The sequence below is a fragment of the Meleagris gallopavo genome, chromosome 12 (assembly GCF_000146605.3).
Source record: "Meleagris gallopavo isolate NT-WF06-2002-E0010 breed Aviagen turkey brand Nicholas breeding stock chromosome 12, Turkey_5.1, whole genome shotgun sequence".
In the NCBI taxonomy this organism is placed as follows: Eukaryota; Metazoa; Chordata; class Aves; order Galliformes; family Phasianidae; genus Meleagris; species Meleagris gallopavo.
The window spans coordinates 16773266-16790790 of record NC_015022.2 but is presented as its reverse complement, the minus strand read 5'-3'; the positions used below and the strand labels follow the sequence as shown (position 1 = coordinate 16790790).

General features: G+C 44.4%; 1 protein-coding gene across 4 annotated transcripts in view; it reads right to left on the bottom strand.

Moving 5' to 3' along the window:
• Positions 1-17525, bottom strand: part of LRRK1 (leucine rich repeat kinase 1) — a 68446-nt gene that overhangs the window by 18015 nt on the left and 32906 nt on the right. For all 4 annotated transcript variants that reach the window (XR_004161100.1, XM_031555348.1, XM_003209594.4 and 1 more), the window contains exons 12-23: positions 16342-16471; positions 15695-15807; positions 14668-14882; positions 12483-12647; positions 10973-11145; positions 8962-9082; positions 8554-8713; positions 7878-8154; positions 4759-4930; positions 3014-3177; positions 1852-1991; positions 470-716 (exon numbers count right to left, since the gene is read on the bottom strand). Coding sequence is in view for 3 of the 4 variants with exons in the window: in XM_031555348.1 (XP_031411208.1) it covers positions 470-716; positions 1852-1991; positions 3014-3177; positions 4759-4930; positions 7878-8154; positions 8554-8713; positions 8962-9082; positions 10973-11145; positions 12483-12647; positions 14668-14882; positions 15695-15807; positions 16342-16471 (2077 nt within the window). In the remaining variant the exon portion in view is untranslated. The remainder of the gene's footprint in view (positions 1-469; positions 717-1851; positions 1992-3013; positions 3178-4758; positions 4931-7877; positions 8155-8553; positions 8714-8961; positions 9083-10972; positions 11146-12482; positions 12648-14667; positions 14883-15694; positions 15808-16341; positions 16472-17525) is intronic.

Sequence of the window (17525 nt, the reverse complement as noted above, 5' to 3'; positions counted from 1 at the left end):
AGCCATGAACCATGCAGAAGCCTCAGCCCAGTGTGAGTTCTGTAGTGGCATCTATATAAACTCACTCCCCTAAAGGTGATCTAAGCATCAGTCTTGTGACACAGCAGCACTGCCTCTTGTCCTGCCACATTAAGTTTCCTTCCTGGTTCATACCAGGCATCTCAGGAAGACTTCAACTACAGCAGATTACTGACAATGCAGGACAAAATTGACATCAAAAAGAGACTTCCATATTGCACTGCAGTGATCCTACAGGACTCAATAAAGCAAAAAAATAAAGTCACAGAATGGTTTGGTTGGAAGAGACCTTAAAATCCAGTTCCAATCGCCATGCCATAAGCAGGAACACCTTCCACTCATAATCCTCACAGTCAGCATGCTCCTCCAGCAGAGATGGTTTAGGAGAAACACAAACAACTGAATTACACATGCACACTGAAATTAAACTAGAGGCATTGAATAACATTACCTGGCAGGAAAATCTGTCATGAAGAGCTCTGGGACCAGCTCTTGGAGAGAAACAGGGATGTTGGGGTGGTTAGGGCATGTGATGTAGTCCAGTTCAATGGCAGTCAGGACACAGTCCTCCATGTTGAAGTACTGTGCATCCTCTGCCCTTTCACCACACTCGTCCTCCAGCCTGGAAGCAGCACAGATGTGGCAGGGTACGTACTGCTCCATCAGCAACGTACCGTCACTCTCAGTGGCTGTGAGTGCTTCAAACCAAGCAAACAAACAGAAAACATAACTCAAACTGAGAAGGAGCAACAGCTCCGAGTGCATTCAAGTGTCTGCAGTCACTACCTGGATCCACTGGCAGGAAAAGGTCAGACTCATGACTGCAGCAGTTTGCGAAAGCAGGCTTATGAAAGCTGATGTAGGGCAGAAGAAAGCACCATCTGCAGCACTGAAGGCAGGAACACATTGCTCTCTCTCATGAGCAACATTTTCAGACCCTCTGAGGGAAAAGCTATCATGACAGAACTTCTCCCATCAACTAAGAGGGATTTGGTGTTGTCAGCTCCCATTAAATGCCTACAATCCAGTGGATGAATCCAAGCCACAGCCTTTGAAGTCATGACTCTTCTCAAGCTTCAGTGATTAACATTATCATTATTTTAATCTAAAGGCAAATAAAATCTCCTTTTAAGTCTGTAGCATGCAGAACATGATTATGTGAGACAACTGTTTCCTTGGGAGAACCTCCAATTAACAGATTTTGGCACTGTGTTCCAGACCGCTGAGTGACCGATATGAGATGACAAAGAATACTTGAGACTTTGTTTTGGTTTTAAACAAAGTGTACTGGGGTTGCAAACAGCCCACTGGGTAACAGCATGATCTGTGCTGATCACAGGAAAAATAACTGCTGGAGTCAAGGAAGTTACCTTGGCACAGAATCCTTGGTATCATATTCACTCATGCCTCTCACATCACAATTTTATTAATTACAGGCTATTCAAAATGGGGGATAAAAGGCTGATCCCAGCTGACCCCAAAAGGAGTTCTGGCACTGAGGGGCAGCACCAAGTAGTTTGGGTGGAATCCTGCCTCTACTACGAGCAAGAGAAGAGACTCTCAATCCTATACAAGCAGGTCTTGCTTCAATTATAATGTTTCACTTATGCTTGCTGAGATTGATGGGATGAAAGACACAAGGTGTAGACCAATGGTTGCTGGCAAAGAATCTCAATCTGTCTGCAGCTTATCAGCTTCTCTCAGACATTGTTGGCTTGAGACTCTCAGAGCCCGAGGGGTCTTCATTTGATACGCAAGACTGGAGAGCTTTGCCAAAGAACTTTATGTTATATAGACATAATACCACACCGAAAATTACAACACTTCTCTTACCAGGAAACCACTGGTCTATCAAAGAGTTGACATGATCTGTGATGAACGCCATGGCTGAAAAGTCTCTTGCTTCTGACTGGCAAATGATTTTAATTCCCCCACTTTTTTTCTTTTTCCAGTTGACATCAGAAGACTCAACACTGTTTAAGAAAGACAAAAGACAGTGGAATGAAGCTTTTGTTGAGAACTGGTGTCAACAAACTTTCTTTCTCTTAGGAAAGCTGAGTTACAAAATAACATGCAGTTCATAGGCAATCAAAATAAAACCTTGGATTTGAATATGAATTTCAATACAGTTAATTCTACAAATGACTTTGAAAAGAAACTGCTCACAGTAGGTAAATGCACCTTTACTACAAAGGGCTTAGTTCTGTAATTCCCTGGACCACAGTACATGGGAAGATATACTATGACCACAGCCTTGGTCCAGAATTTAGGGTTCTAGCCTGTGATTTGCAACATTTGGTTCCAAGTCTCTGTTCAGCTGCAGACTGCCTAAAAGAATTCAGGAAAGACACTATATTCTTCTGGTTTCCAACTACACAGCAGCACCAATAGTTCTTCCCTATCTTTCCAGGGACTGGAAGAGTAAATGCATCTGCAGATAATGCAGAGATGAAAGTTGAAGTGGCCACCAGCCCCTCGCATCTGTGAAATAACATGGGTGGCAGCTTTCCTCAGCCTCACAACCAGCAGATACTCTGCCTTGGCCAGTTTAAATCCACTGCCCATAGCTCTTGTCACATGCAGTCTGATAGCAGTGAAGCACCTCCACTCATCTGGATTGCTGCCACACAATAGTGGGATTTTAAGATTCACTGGAAAACTCACTGACTTAAGGAAATCTTCGCAGGTGTAAAGGTGTGGTTTTACCTGGCAAAGTGTTCCGCTGTGAATACCGCTCTCTGTTTTCAGATCTCTTTAAATTTGTGGCTGCAATAACACGTAAGGCTGATATATTCAGAACTGCCATGCAATCACTTACTCATCGTTGTTGTCACCAGCTGTTACCAGATGAGTTATGTCTATTAGAAGAGCCTCCTCTTCCACCGATGAGTGAGCACTGACAATGAGTCAGGCCCATCCATCTCCATTCAGATGATGTGCTTCATACACTCTATTAGTCCCCTGTAACGCATGCTGCATTACAAACACAAATTACCTAAGATAGCCTCCATCAAAGGTAACGAACAGACCTTCCTGCCAGTAAACAGTGTGAGTCCTTTTGACTCGGAACGTGCTGCAGCGGTTTCTTTGGGTGCCTGTGAAGCTGTAGATGGTCACCTTTTTGTTTCTTGTCTTGGTGTTCTTCTTGTTTTCAAACAGCTGAAACAAACAAAAGCATGATAATCATCAAAACACTGAAATTTCTCTTAATAACATTGTTTTAATCAAGTGTTAGAATGATGACTCTTTCTGGCCTTCATAGATGATACCATAACATTTCCACACAGGACAATCTGTACTCAGAAAAAATTGCACTGGAGTGAAAATAGGCACATTCACAGCTGATTTCGCAGCAATGAAAACATTTCCATGCCACTCAAAAAGGAACAGTTCCATGGCAACAAACAGCTCCACAAGAAAAATGTAGAGCTGCAGGAGCACGTCAACAGGAGGCCACAGAGATGATGAGAGGGTTGGAGCACATCTCCTGTGAAGAAAGGCTGAGGCAGCTGGGCTTGTTCAGCCTGGAGAAGGCTCCAAGGAGACCTCACTATAGCCCTTCAGTACTTAAGGGGAGCTTAATTCTACAATCATGACATTTATGACATGAACTCTTCAATTCCAGAAGTCTTAAAAATGCACAGCTAAATGCTTAGCTCCAATTTACCACTAATTTAGCAGATGATCAAGTCTTCCCTCAGTGTAGAGTTAACTTTTCCACCTGTTTCAGTGGGAGGAAGATGGCTTCTCTCCAAGGCATTTCAAACCAGCACTTCGAGCAAAAGGTATTTTTGTTTTCAAACCAAAGCATTAATCTGCAGAACTTCACTGCATTCACTTCCCTGGAACTTATTTCTCTGCAGATGTCTTTCCATTTACCTCACCAAAGACTGAATAAGGTCACTACCAAAGGTGTTCTAAGGTTATGCAGTGTCCATGGGGACGTAAGCAAAGAGTTGCCAAGGCAGCCCTTTAAAACAGGTAAAATTACGAAATGGTTTCAGAAACCTGGAACTCAGAGTACCTTCCAAAAACAAGGAACAGTTTTCCACGTTCTGTACATCAGTGACAGAACACAGCGTAAATGCATAGCTGTTAAGAAGATACCACAGCAATACTAGAAATATTCTGCTGGTATTTATTATAGCTTCCAGCAGATCTGTGTTTTCAGATGTAAGCTGCTGTAAAAAAAATCATCTATATAGCAACAAAATTCACATAGCTTTCAGAACCTTACAAAGACAACTTTAATAATATGCATACTACTTCTACTAATGGATGCCTGCTTGCACTCATTATCTCATTAAGGCAACAGTCTTGTAATTTTTTTCCCCTCATTTAAACCCATATAGATCCAAGCTGACTTGATGAAGGTATTCCAGGTCTCCACTGGGAAAAAAGAACAGAGTCTTGGCCCAGTGGAATGGTCATGGACAAGAGCTGCAGGCAGAACTCCAGATACTTGTTACTGGAAGGTACAGGGGGTACTGAGTTCTTTCAGGGAACAGTGCAACAAGGAGGCAGTGGAAAAGTCAGGTTTCCATCCCTCGTGCCAATTTGCTGTTCCAAGTAACACCTACTGTAAGAAGTTTCAGATTTTGATTGCAGAGTCTTATCTCCCCATATTTACATGAGCAATAATATTAAAGGCCAAGACTGAATCAAGCTAGATGGGAAGAAACACTTCAAGTACAAACTTCAGCGGTCTTTTTTTCCTTGCAGAGAGATACAGTCACCTACCTGCAGGTCCATCTCTGCCAGGCTAATTAACATTCGTGCAATGAATCTTTGCCAGAAGCCAACTGGGACAAAACTCATCTTGAAGACCCTCTGGATGGTATTTGTGGTCTGATGGCAGAACCCATGGATATCTAACGCAGGCTTGGTAGGAAGCAGATGAGGGAGGAGGTAGCTGAAACAAACCAAATTCAGCAGCTCAAACTTCAGCTACAGCTTGTAACAGTGAGTACATTGTTACTGGATAATAAGGCGATTCAGTCTCCAAAGAGATTTTTAATGGCACAGCCGACTGCATATAAAAAAGCTTTTAGGCTAAAGGCACTGCAGCAATACATGGAGAAGTTCATTTACACTGTGGAAGCAAGCAGAGGCAAAACAGACATGACATAATTCAGCTAGGGCTATTGGACGGGGCTAAAATTGATGTAATCAGCAGGACATTTGTGTAATCACAAATTAAATGCGTGAAAATACAAGAGTCATTAGAACAGCTGTGATGTTGAGCCTCATTCAGGCTCGGTATCTTTATTACCGTGCTCTGGTAGTAAACAGAAGAATACAGCTGTGCTGCTACGTGCAACAGAAGCTAAATGCAGAAACGTTCAGCAGTTCAGCTTCTTTAAGTCCAGAAGGTGGGGAGAGGAGGTGTGGTGGGAGGTGGCAACGAGACATTTACAGGCTACAGGGACGAGGCTGCTCTGGCTCTCATCCCAGCCCCAAGCATTAAGCATCTCATGCGTCAGTATGACAGTGTTCCCTGCTGCACTGTGCTGCTGGACTCCCTGCCACAGCCCTCACAAACTTCCACAGCAAGGACTCACTGTGCCACACTGATGCCAGCAGAGATGTTACTTGCCTTCCTCCATCTCGTTCTGTAAGCACGGACTAGGTCCAGCAGTGGATCTTTTCCCAGGTGTGGGAGGAAACCCAGAGCTACAGGACTACCAGAAGAGAGCAGTGCTGGAGCAGAGGCCCACAGAAAGTTTTCAAATTATTTTCAGATCTTTCAGTAAGCACTGAATATTCACTTGTTCTGATCCTTATGACCTTGGAAGCTAAAACTTTGAAACATAAAACTGTTTTGAAAACTACAAGCTTATGACTTTCAATACCGGCCAATAAATGTGTTAAGGGTGATACTCTTCTGTACCAAATAACATTCCAAGATGCTTATACGATCCAAAATCAGCCCAAATCACATTTGCTTGTAAGCAGAAACACTGCTATTTCATCAGTGTTGAGCCTGAGAAAATTTGTCAGCACCTGGGGCTCATCACTGATGGGCACCATGACAGCAAGGAGGCAAACAGCCAAGGGCCTTGACCAACATACAATGACAGAGACAAGACACACTACTAGAACTAATGTTGGGTCCAAATCCAAAGCTATAAGCCTATCACATTTTCTGTCCAGCAGCTGTAGTACTCTGTAAAAACTGAAAAGTCACTCTGGAAAAGATACCCATCACTGGACAACAGCTTTCTCCACATGTCAGTCCATAACATCTGATTGTGTTTCACATGATCAAATTATCCCTTCCATAAAATTATCTTTGGAATGTACAACTGATAAAAATTTCTCTTCACTTACAAATTACAGTAAGAATACTCATGTTTTCAACTGTATTTTTACAAACAGATCAAAGCTAAGTTGTATGCACCTCAGGTGGAGAAATGGAGTGCACTAACCTTGCTCTATACAAGTGGAGGACACACTTTATGACAGCCAATAAATCTTCCTCAGTGCATCAGAGAAAGGGTCTATGAGCATTAGAATTAAAAAGGCCAGGGAGGCCCTTCTGGACCACAAGTATATAGTGGATTATAATACAGATGGAGATTTGATGCTCCTGAACAACAGCCAATGCAAATTTTGGAAATATGTGAAACATACCCCCATCCACCCTTTCAGAACAGAGACCAGCAGCTGCTTTCTCTGCTCACTGCACAGAAATCCTATCTGGCAATCTAGACAATAATTGCAGAAGCACAGTAACAAATAATTGCTGTGTCTGGCTGGCACGTTAAATTAATCCAACCTGCCAGAGCTGCAGTCTGTCAGTGGGAAGAATATTCTGTTAATGTGGCTTGAATCACTCTAAAAAAGATTGGGCAGGCCATGAAAAAGCAGTTTCCTTATTCCTGAGGCTCAAACAACGTGATTGCTTTGGAGAAAAATGGCAGAGAGCGACGAGGAGTCCAAAAGTCATTTTGGACTAAGCAGAAACCTCACTGCTGTATCTGTGTTAAGCCTGAGAAAATTTGTTGGCATCCGGGACTGGATAAGTGACAGGCATAATGACAGCACAGAGAATGCTGCACTTGTGCTGGCATTCAGAGCTCCCAAGAGGCTGAGGGCAACACAGCCATGCTGTCCTGGAAGGGCAAGGTAGTGAAATGCAGATGCTGCAGCAGAAGTGCACTACGAGGACGGTTTCATCATTAACCCAATGACAGGCGGTCGCCAAGCAGATGGGAGAGAGAAAAATAGCAGGGAACTCTGCCCAGAAGGGATGGGGGGTGGGAGGAAAGGGGGAGGAAGATTCATTGACATTTAAAGAGAATGAGGTTTCCTGCACTATTTCTAGGAAAACTATTGATCAGCAGCTTTGGATGATGCTAAAAAATAAGGAAGTCACATAGCTACTGAAGCAACACTTTCCTGCTTTCACTAGAAATAAAGCACTTGGGCTTTCAGGGCTGATGTAATTACTGACTACAGAAAGTCTTCTGCCATACTCTGGAGTGAGGATCTTGCATTAGAAACTGATGATTCCAGCCCATCTATGTTTCAGGCCTAGCAGCCAGGAGCCTCACCTTCACTCTCAGCTGCAGCTGTGCCAGCCAAGCACTCAGAGCTCCCACCTGTTCCCACCACATTCCTGCCCATGCCACTGCCCCTCTGTGCTGGTGGCCGAGTTGGTCACCTGAGCATCCCTTACCCTGTCAGTCTCAGTGCACTGCATGGGCAAAGACTTGCCTTGGAAAGTTTTTGAATTCATTTGGACTACAGGATGCTCGTGCCAGACTACTGCTTACATTGACAAAGCCTGTTAATGTCCACTGATTAAATGGCCAGTTTCCTCCAGCCTAGCTAAGCACCTCTAATTATCAACCTACCTGTTATTGGCTACTGGCAGGGCAATTTCAAACTTGGCCAAGAACTGGAAGTACTGCTCTTCAGTTTGTTCAGTGAAGCCCGTCCCAACTAGCAGCATCCTGAGATCCTCTGCTCTGATGACTCCATTTTTAGCTACAGACTTGGAGCTCTTGATGTTGAAAATCCTCTGCAGACATTCAGAGAGCCAGACGGGGTCAAGGAAGTAGAGATTTCTCAGGCCATGGCTTGTGTCTGGGAAATGTAGTAGTGTACCTGTTTCTATGAGGAAATTAATCGCTGCAAGAAAACAAAAAACAAAAAACAACAGAATTGTAGATGAGCAACAGACCAGCATTAGGAAAGCACAGCGAAGATGAGGAGGGATATTAGGCAGCCTGAGCAGCTTTATTCACACCAAGTATAGACAGTATGTAGCAAAGCAAAAACAACACGTACTTGTGGAGTGCTGCTATCTGGCATTCCACTTGTAAACCCCCCGCACTGTCTAACCATCCATATTTCTGTCCCCATTACACCTCCCCTTCACCCTCCTCCTGCCAGCCCACCAAGCCTGTCCCTGGCTCCTGCAGAGCAAGGCCTCCAGAAATATCACAGGACAAGGGCCCTATTCTTCACTGAATGTTTCAATTGGTCACACACTAATTGCCAAGAAATTATCAGCCTGCCATGACCTACCAGTCTGCAAGTCCTCATAATCTTTGATATCATTTCCAGGGGTTTGCTCAATGATCAGCTCTATCTGTCTGTCTGTTAAATACTGCACATCATCATTCTGACTTCTTTTATGCTGTTCTGCAAGGACGGCTTCTTGAAGACTAAGGTAACTCCTTGGAATCTGCAAGCCACATAAGAAAAACAGCAGGATCAGTATCAGACAGCAATCACTCTGCTAGTGATGACCTATCTAAACCACCTCCCCTTTACAGAGATCTTAAAAAATACTGCTTTTTCCAAAGCCATTTTGTACTCTTTGCATGCCTACTGCAGCAGCAACAACTCCCAAAATTCACCTCCCAATCCAAACCCAGCCCACAAAAAAAGCTGCCATTGGGAAGGAAAACGACTACAAAGCATAATTCTCACCAATCTCCCAGCTAGTTTCTGTGAGCAAATTGAGCTGCCAACATCCTTCATGTTGCAAGTGACATGGAAAATCAGCTGTCGGAGTCCATCGAGGCCTTCCAAAGTCTTACATGAGAGCTCGCTGCAAAAGTCATACCAAACCTTATCAGCACACTGGCTTCCTTTCCATGCTCACTTTCTCTTATCACTGACTAAATTTCCTGTGTCAGATGAATAGGAGGAAGGCTGTCAGTGAGCATTTTTAGCTTCAGAGAAAAATACTAAGAGGTCTGGAAAATGAATCCTAAGCCAAACTCTGCTCTGCTTGCTTCGTTAGCTGCAGAGGGCTCTTCTATTCCCTTTGCACTGTGACCTATCTGGTCTTCCCTGGGACACCAACCAAAGCTATAACCCTTTTTCCCTTTAGTGCTGCACACATCCTGGAAGGGACTGAAAGATGAGGAAAATCCTGTGTTCCAGCAGCCTCTGGAGATGAGTCCAGTCCTCCCAGCCTCAGATCAAAGAGACACGATGATGATGACTACCAGACACCTTTTCCCACTCTCATTCCGGCCCTCGCTCATCTGGGCTCTGTTATCTGGGAATTGGTGCTTAGATCCTAAAAGCTGGCCTTCATTCCAGCTTTGATAGCTAACAAACTTCTCTTTCCAATTCCTGCTATTTCTGGTCGTTTTGTGGTCTGAATAAGAACAGTTCTCTTCCACTTTCCCCAACAAAAGGTCTTTCTAACTGATCCCACACATGTTCCTGTGGCCAACAGAAAATCCTTTTCTAAAACAACAAGCTTTATCTTAAACCTCAGCCATCAGTGGCAGTAGGAAGTCTAAGCTCACTGGGATGCTGGCAGTGCAGCACCGACAAACACACCCCAGGCTCATCACACAGGGCTTTACCACATGCACCCTGCACACTCCTCCAGCATTAGGCTCAATGCAGGCTGGGACAAAGCAAGGTGAAGGGGAATGGGAGGGATGTGGGGCAGGGAAAGAGAGAAAGTCCCCTTGAGATAGGATGAATGAGATCACAATGACAGGAAAAGACGTTTAGAGGACTGAACCACAATGTGTTCTCCACTGCACTGTGTGTCTGCATGCCTCACACTGGCTCCCTGGTACTTCTCCCATCCACAGCCAGATGAAAGAACCAGCTGGGGGGCCTGATGCAAAGCTTGCATTTGCAGAGCAGAGTGTGGGAGGTCTCCTGACAGCTCTGCCAGGCAGCAGATGCGAAGCGCAATGGGACATAGCAGTGCCCTTCTTTACTTGCCAGCTGCCACCTGCTCGTGCCCCAGGCATTGGCAACCTCGCGCTGTTTGGAGCTGTTTGGTGCCAGCCAGTTGCATCCACACTCCTCTGTGCTGTGCACTTCCTTGGCTGACAGAGCCACTTTTTCCCCAGCACGAAAGCCTCCTCTTCCCAAGGGCATTCTCCATCAGACGGGAAGGAGCTGTGTGAGGCTCCGTGGCCTGACACCGATCTGACAGGCAGCACAGCCCCTGTGCTATCACATACAGTGAGCTGAAATGGCACAGCTTTGGGCTGCTGGTGGCTCGTGGGGCTGACTCACCCCTCACAGTGCTCAGGCAGCAAGAAGTTCCCACGCAGCCTCCCCTACCAAACCTTGCAGCGCTCCCCATGTAATCATCGTGACTGGTAAAATAAGCTTTGCAGCATTAATTACTCAATCTGCATGTTCTAGCCCTGTGACTAAATAATAAACCATACCAGCATCTAAACAGTGAGAAGGCTGAGCAGAACAGGAGCACTGAAAGACACGGCCAAGACCACGGCTTCAGAGCTCCCAGCTTCAGCCCCATGATCAGACCTCTGCACCACACTGAACTCCTCTCTGATTACACCATGTTACCTCAATCAAAAAATAGATAAAATGCCATGCTGACAAGTCTACAAATTGGTTCTGTTGCCAAGGAGATTAAGTATTACGAAAATCATTTAAAGTGACATAAAATAGAGTGACTGAGCTTCATAAAGGCAAATACACAAGTACTTACTGCAGGTGCTTGAATGTGATATCTGGGAAACCAGTTGCTCTGGATCCAGAGGGAGAGCGACAGAGAGCCAGGACGTAAGCCCTCAGCGTTGCTATCCTCTCAACGCGGAATTTGGTTTCAATTAAATCAAGGTGTGTTCCTACCACTAACACTGCTGAATTTGGAGCTTTAGCCTGCAAGAGAAAACACAGACAGTGATCTGACCTAGAAAACTATGTCCGCTCAGACAAAGGAGAAATTAGCTTAACCTGTATCTGGAAGATCTAACTTTGATACCCTGGTAAGTGACACTCCAGGAAGGACACCTAGGGAAATAATACAAACGTTTGCACTGGAGGTATATGGAGAAGTGAGATAAACTGCTAGATATGCCCAAATCTACTCCATCTTGAATCAGTGGAAAGGAATGGATGAGATGATCTTGTGGTTTCTTCCAACCCTTCCATGATTCTATCACAGAACTGGAAAATACTCAGATTTCAGGAAACACGCTGCCAAGTACAATGGGATTGCAAAAAATTTAAGCAGGGATCAGCCAGTGGATCAAAAGGATTTCAGCCACAAAAAAAAAACCGGTCCTATTTTTGTTTCAAACCACCATCTCCTTCTCTCATTTGATCTCTCCTAGTTTGCCTACAGACCATGAACAAATACTTCCTTGCGGTTTTTGCCTTATCTTCTTGTAACCTAGTCTATTACAGCCCTTATTTGCCCCTTCCCCAAGCTGAAAAGGTCTATTTAATTGCTCTGCATTCAAAAATATTTCCATACTTACAAGCATCATGCTCACGTTTCTCTGTATCTTTTCTGAAGCTGCTATGTGCTTATTGGGATGTGTGAAGGACCATAGGCACATCATACATGTCTGAAATACAGTAATTATCTTCTCTGCTTTGTTACTTAGCTTGTGCTTTTGATCGCTGTTGAATATTAAGCTAACATCATTGCAATGTCAAGATGTTTCTTTTGAGGAGCCCTAGTTTAGAGTCTCTGTCTGTGTACATAATGTAAGGGCAGATATCTAAGTAATGAGCATTGAACAAAAACCAGTCTATGCCAATTAATTCACTGCAGCTCTGAGGCTCAGCAGACAACTGTCCAGGAGATACACTCCAGCTTAGCTGGATCTAAAGTGTTAAAACCTTAATGTCAAGACTAACATGTGTCTAACCCACACAGAAAAGAAGGTGCTCCAGAACTCCCATAGAGCACAGTGTGGTCAAACACTAATTCCAAAATAAGTACGTTTGTCCTTACTTAGTAAGGGTTTATAAATCAGCTTTTGTTTTACTCTCTGACATGTGTGAGGGAGAACAAAGCAGATGATAAACTTAAATCCTTAAATGTAGCAAAACGCCTACAGTGCAATGGAAAATTAATTCCAAAAGCTATGCAAAATTCATGCAGAGCGTTTAAAAGCAGACTAAAAGGAATCTGTAATATCGCATATCTATGTGCTGAGCTACTGCTTGATAAATAGATGCTCTGGAGTCCACCAGTGACTTCTTACCTCAATGTTCAGCAACCAGAACTGTAAGTTTGCCACCGCTTCTTCCCCCAGTGCCAAGTTCCATACAACTATGTACAATGCTTTGTCTGTGAAGAAACACTGATTGACTGTAGACATGCTTGCTGGGCCTCCGATATCCCAGACATTGAACTCCACTGAATCAACCTACTTAGACAAAGAGAAGTGTTCAAATCAAACGGTTGCAGTAAATCACAGCGAGATAATAGCCGAAGCATAAACCTACGTCTGCATAATGTACGACACAAGGAGGGTTTCAATGTCCTAATTGTGCCTCCAGGAAAGAAAAATCAACAAGCAATTGTTAAGCATGGCTACCACTTCCCCACAGGAAATAAAGACTAATTACTTGCTGCTAAAATAATAGAGGTGCCCTTGATGCTGGTAAATCTCCAGTTAAGGCCGTGGATTCTCCAGTACAAACAAGGATTTCATTCTGAGCCCTCTACTTTGCTGCATCTTGAATAGAAACTGCTTCACCCTTGTCTGTGCCACACTCCATAGCACTGCTGGAGCTAGTTATCTGCCACTGATACAGGGAACAGGAAACCCTCACTGAAATCACTCTGTGGAGCTCAGCCCCAATTGAGTCACACTGAATAAAGGTGCCTGGGAGGTGGGAAACTTCTCAAGCCTTGCATAAAGACATCCTGCATGCTGCTTGGAGGCTGTCAGTGTGCCACACCAGAGAAGAGCCAGAATTACAGCTCGGTGTAATTCACTCACTGACTTCAGGGGAATGTGTGAATGGCAGTCTCTTCAGTTCAGCATCCATTCCACACTGCAGGCCCACGACAGCACTGAGAGCAGTATAGCTCTCAGCTTGAATGGCATTCAGGCTCCCTCCTGCAGTAGGATGTATCTATATATCTTTGAGGCTCTGTCCCTAAATCATTTAACTCTGGGGAGGCAAGGAGCCAGGGGCTGTGCAGGGAACCCTTCTCCAGCCACCATCCTCTGACGACATCACATAACCCTGAGCCTGTTTATCGATCCAGGTCCAAGTACTGTCTGATCCCACACACTAATCTTACCCCAGAAGATTTCAGAAAGAAGTCAAGCATCTCAGCATGGCTCCAATCTCCTACCATAGTTCCATAGTCTGAAGTCTCCCAGGAACAGCTGGAAGAATTTCCATATTGTTTAAACCAAACCCTAACTAGCACCAGGGCTGCCTTGTTCATCCAGGAGACCTTGGGCTGTGGGTGCTTGTATGGAAAGACAGGCTCAGAGGTAGGGACAACAGCCTGTTCAGCAACTTGGATCCCACTCCGGGTTTCCTGCACTGTCTAGGTTTTTGTTTTATTCAATTGCTCTTCAACACAATATGCACAGCTCTTCTCCCACCAAAGTCTTCTCCTTAAAGAGCTGGGCTGTGCTTGCTCTTTTTCTTTCTGTCTCTGGCTTGGCACTCTGCTGTATAATAGCTGAACTCAGCAGGCTCCTTCACCCCTTCCAAAACAGCCTGGTGGCCATGGCTCTCATTTGAAAAGTGAGAGCCATGTGTTTGCACATCCTCAGCTCTGTCAACAGCCCAGGACCAATTCTGCATGCTCTAATCCCTATATGGCGGCAGAAGGACCACCTACAAACCTCTCAAATACTTGAATTAATTCAGTGCTGTACAAATTAGCTCAGTATGGATTGAACTACCCTTTGGATGAGCTGCCTGAGAATTGGATGTTTAAGGTATGCCTTAAATATCCCCTGGGATCACAACCAGAGCTCAGGCATCCTACCCTCCACCCATCTTCCACATTTAGAATAGTTCTGTCATCAAGGGAGTCAAGCCTTAGGGTATGATGACCTTTTTTGTGGCCCCATATGAATGAACAATCTGCTTTAGAGAAGCTGATTTAAAATATTCTCTCAAAATCAGTGTCCAAAAGCCACCCAAGCTGGGAAACACAAAATTCAGGCAGTCTACAAATGGCTCTCACTCTTTAGGACAAAAAGTCTAGGTTGAATTCTCAGGAAAACAGAACTGTCCTCTAACATCAACTGGAAACGGAACAGAGGGATTGTGACAACTCTAAAATGACACTTGCGAGATGTGCTTCACAGGTAAAGGGAAGCTTCTTCTGCTGGACCCTTTCAGCCCCAACACTCCCCATGGGGCACAAACAAAGCCCATTAGGGTTAGTAAATATCTTCAACCGCTCTTCACCTTTGCCTTGTGTCCCACTGGCTTGGGTAGCTCCCACTTTGTTGTACGTATGGTGGCATCACTGTGCATCATCTGAGGGACTTTTCCTGTCTGGAGGATCTCTATCAGAGTTGACTTTCCCTGTCGCGGAGGACCAATGACGATCATCTTCATCAGCTTACACTTCTCTGCTTTGCGCAGCTGTGCTCGTAGGTATGCCAGCACTGTTTTGGGGCCTATAGTGAAGGGGGGAAGAAGACAGGCTTTATCTGTGATTTGCAGTTACAAATGCACATATGTACAGCTGGACTGCACAAAACCCACTGCTGCAGACATATCAGCTGAATTAATATTTTCCTTGAAGTTTCTCTGTGGGCTGAGACGACCCAGAGAATAAACAAAGAAACCTCCAGTGGACAAACCTGAGACAGAGAGCCCAAAAAAGGTCACTGCTCTGAGACTCCACAATGGAGCACTGTAAGAAGAAACAAACACCGTGGCTCATATGCTTCAGAAGCTCAAAGGAAACATAAAATACTAATTTAGTATTGGAAAATACTGTTTTCCCTTCTACTTTTATGTTTCTACTTAAAATTAGATTTAGTCTTGTGCTAGAGAAAAGGGATAATTCCTAATAACTTCATTCCCGCGGGATTTTCTTGTTACAACACACAAAAAAGAAGACAGTATTGTAATCGATCCAAAAACCTAGCAGCTTACAATAAAGTTACTGCAACGTGACTGCGACTGCTAATCCTAAATGCTTCAGCCTTTAGAAAGAGTGTCTATACACCCTACACCATAGGCATTCAGGAAGCAAGCCATGGAGTTCACCCAGCACACCGCAAATGAAGTGCTGCATTTCTAAGTCATCACTTCCACATGCAATCTACCTTAAGTGGTGCCGTAACACAGCACTACCAAACCTGTAAGCGTGTGTAGGAGTTTCACTCTATGCAATTGCAGTTACCTGTCAAGGATTGGGGCTCACAATGTTCCTGTTCAAGACTTGTTCAATGTAATAAAGCGCTCACAGGATCAGACTTACCCTCCTTTCTGATCTCTGCAGGAACATTGCTGATACTCAGTTCTTCGATATCCAGCTGCCAGAGATTAGCCAGCTGTCCAAGTTCTGGAGGAAGCTCTCGGATACCAGGGTTACTGTACAAAAACAAATACATCTACCAACAACCAGGCTTTGTGTCTAAGTAGCTTCTCTCACGGACTCTCACATTACACTATTCTCTCCTCGTAGAAATCTTCCATTAACATTTTAATAAGACCATTCAGCATTTTAATAGTAATTTCCATCCTAAAAGTGATGCATAACTACAGCGTATCCTCTGGGGCAGACAAGTGTAATCATTTTTACTGGACAGTTGAGAAAATACAGGCAAAAATTATGAATTATTGAGTCAAACGCTATAGAAGCAGGCAGTAAAAAGCCAGAATTAAGTAGAGGCACACTAGATTCCCAGGCCTGTGTTCAAAACATTAGATCATCTTCCCTAATTCATAAGGCTGGCCTCCTCCTTATCTAAAGCAAATGATGGACACGGCTCGAACAAGGGATCCACTATTTCCAGCTTTGTGACTTCAAAGGCACTGGACATCGGGGGTGGGGCTTCACAGAAGATTGGTCACTAAAACAACATGGAAATAATACTGCCTAGCTTTCCCAGAACGTGGACTTACTTTCCCAAATAAAGTTCTGTTAAACCTTTCAGAAGGCAAACGGACTGTGGGACGGACTCCAGCTGATTGTCATTCAGATAAAGGACTTCCAGAGAATCGCTCAGGAACGCTGGGAACTCCACAAAAGGACCTGAAACAAGACAAGAAACAAATTGCACCTTTAAAACACAACAAGAACCGAGGCTCTGTACCGAGAACCTTCACCTTCACTCTGTGGGCAGGACATGAGATCATGTTCCTTGGCAGGAAACACCACAAAGCAACAGCAGAAGAGCCAAGAGCCTTCAACAGAGACCAAACATCCATGCTCACATCCCAGTGTTTTAAAGTCATAAAGATGCACATGCTTAAGGTGACAACCTCCAGGCCTCTAGGGTGCTGAAGGAGGAACCCCAGGCCTACCATGATGACTGTACTTCGGAGCAGATGTGGCATTTTATTTCTCATTGCTGGTAGCACCTTGCAAACTGTCCCAACTTCAGCCTACCAGCTTGCAGTGAAACAGCATGCCAAAGGCACGAGTGGTTCTCAACATGCTTTTTTCATGTTGAAAAAGGAAACAAAATTGGTCCAAATTTACGGTCAGGACTTCATGTTGCAAACTGGAGTAATAGTGGTAAATCATGTCAGGAACAGCAGAGACGAAAACCCAAATTGCAACTGACAGACTGCTAACCTATGTCACCTCTAAAGCAGTGCCAGCATGTGTTTCTCTGTTCTGCAAGGTCTCACAGAACTTCTGCCTTCCTATATGTCTGAGCAAAAAACAGCTTATTTTGAGAGCAATCCAAGCAATAACAGTGACATTGCATGGCTGACTTGCTCTTGCTGGGGAGGATCAGACAAAGGAAAATTCAGTTGGTTCCAAAGAGCATCATTTTGCTCCACAAATTACTCCTGGGAGAGTGGCATGAAAGGCTGCCATGAATTGTATTGCTGTCTTAAGACTGTCACATGTATCTACCAAGAAGCATCCTGAAGTCAAAGAAAGTCAGGCCACACAGGAACATGCAAATTTTGACCCCCTGATTAGGGAAGTACAAGCAGCACCGTCTGCTGCCTCCAGAGCCTATAAAGCTCTGAGACCTGATGTACATCCTTCCTCCAGGATGGACACAGCTGTACTTCCACCGAGATCTTCCTCACCAAGAAGGCACGATGAGGAACTGGAACACGATTTAAAA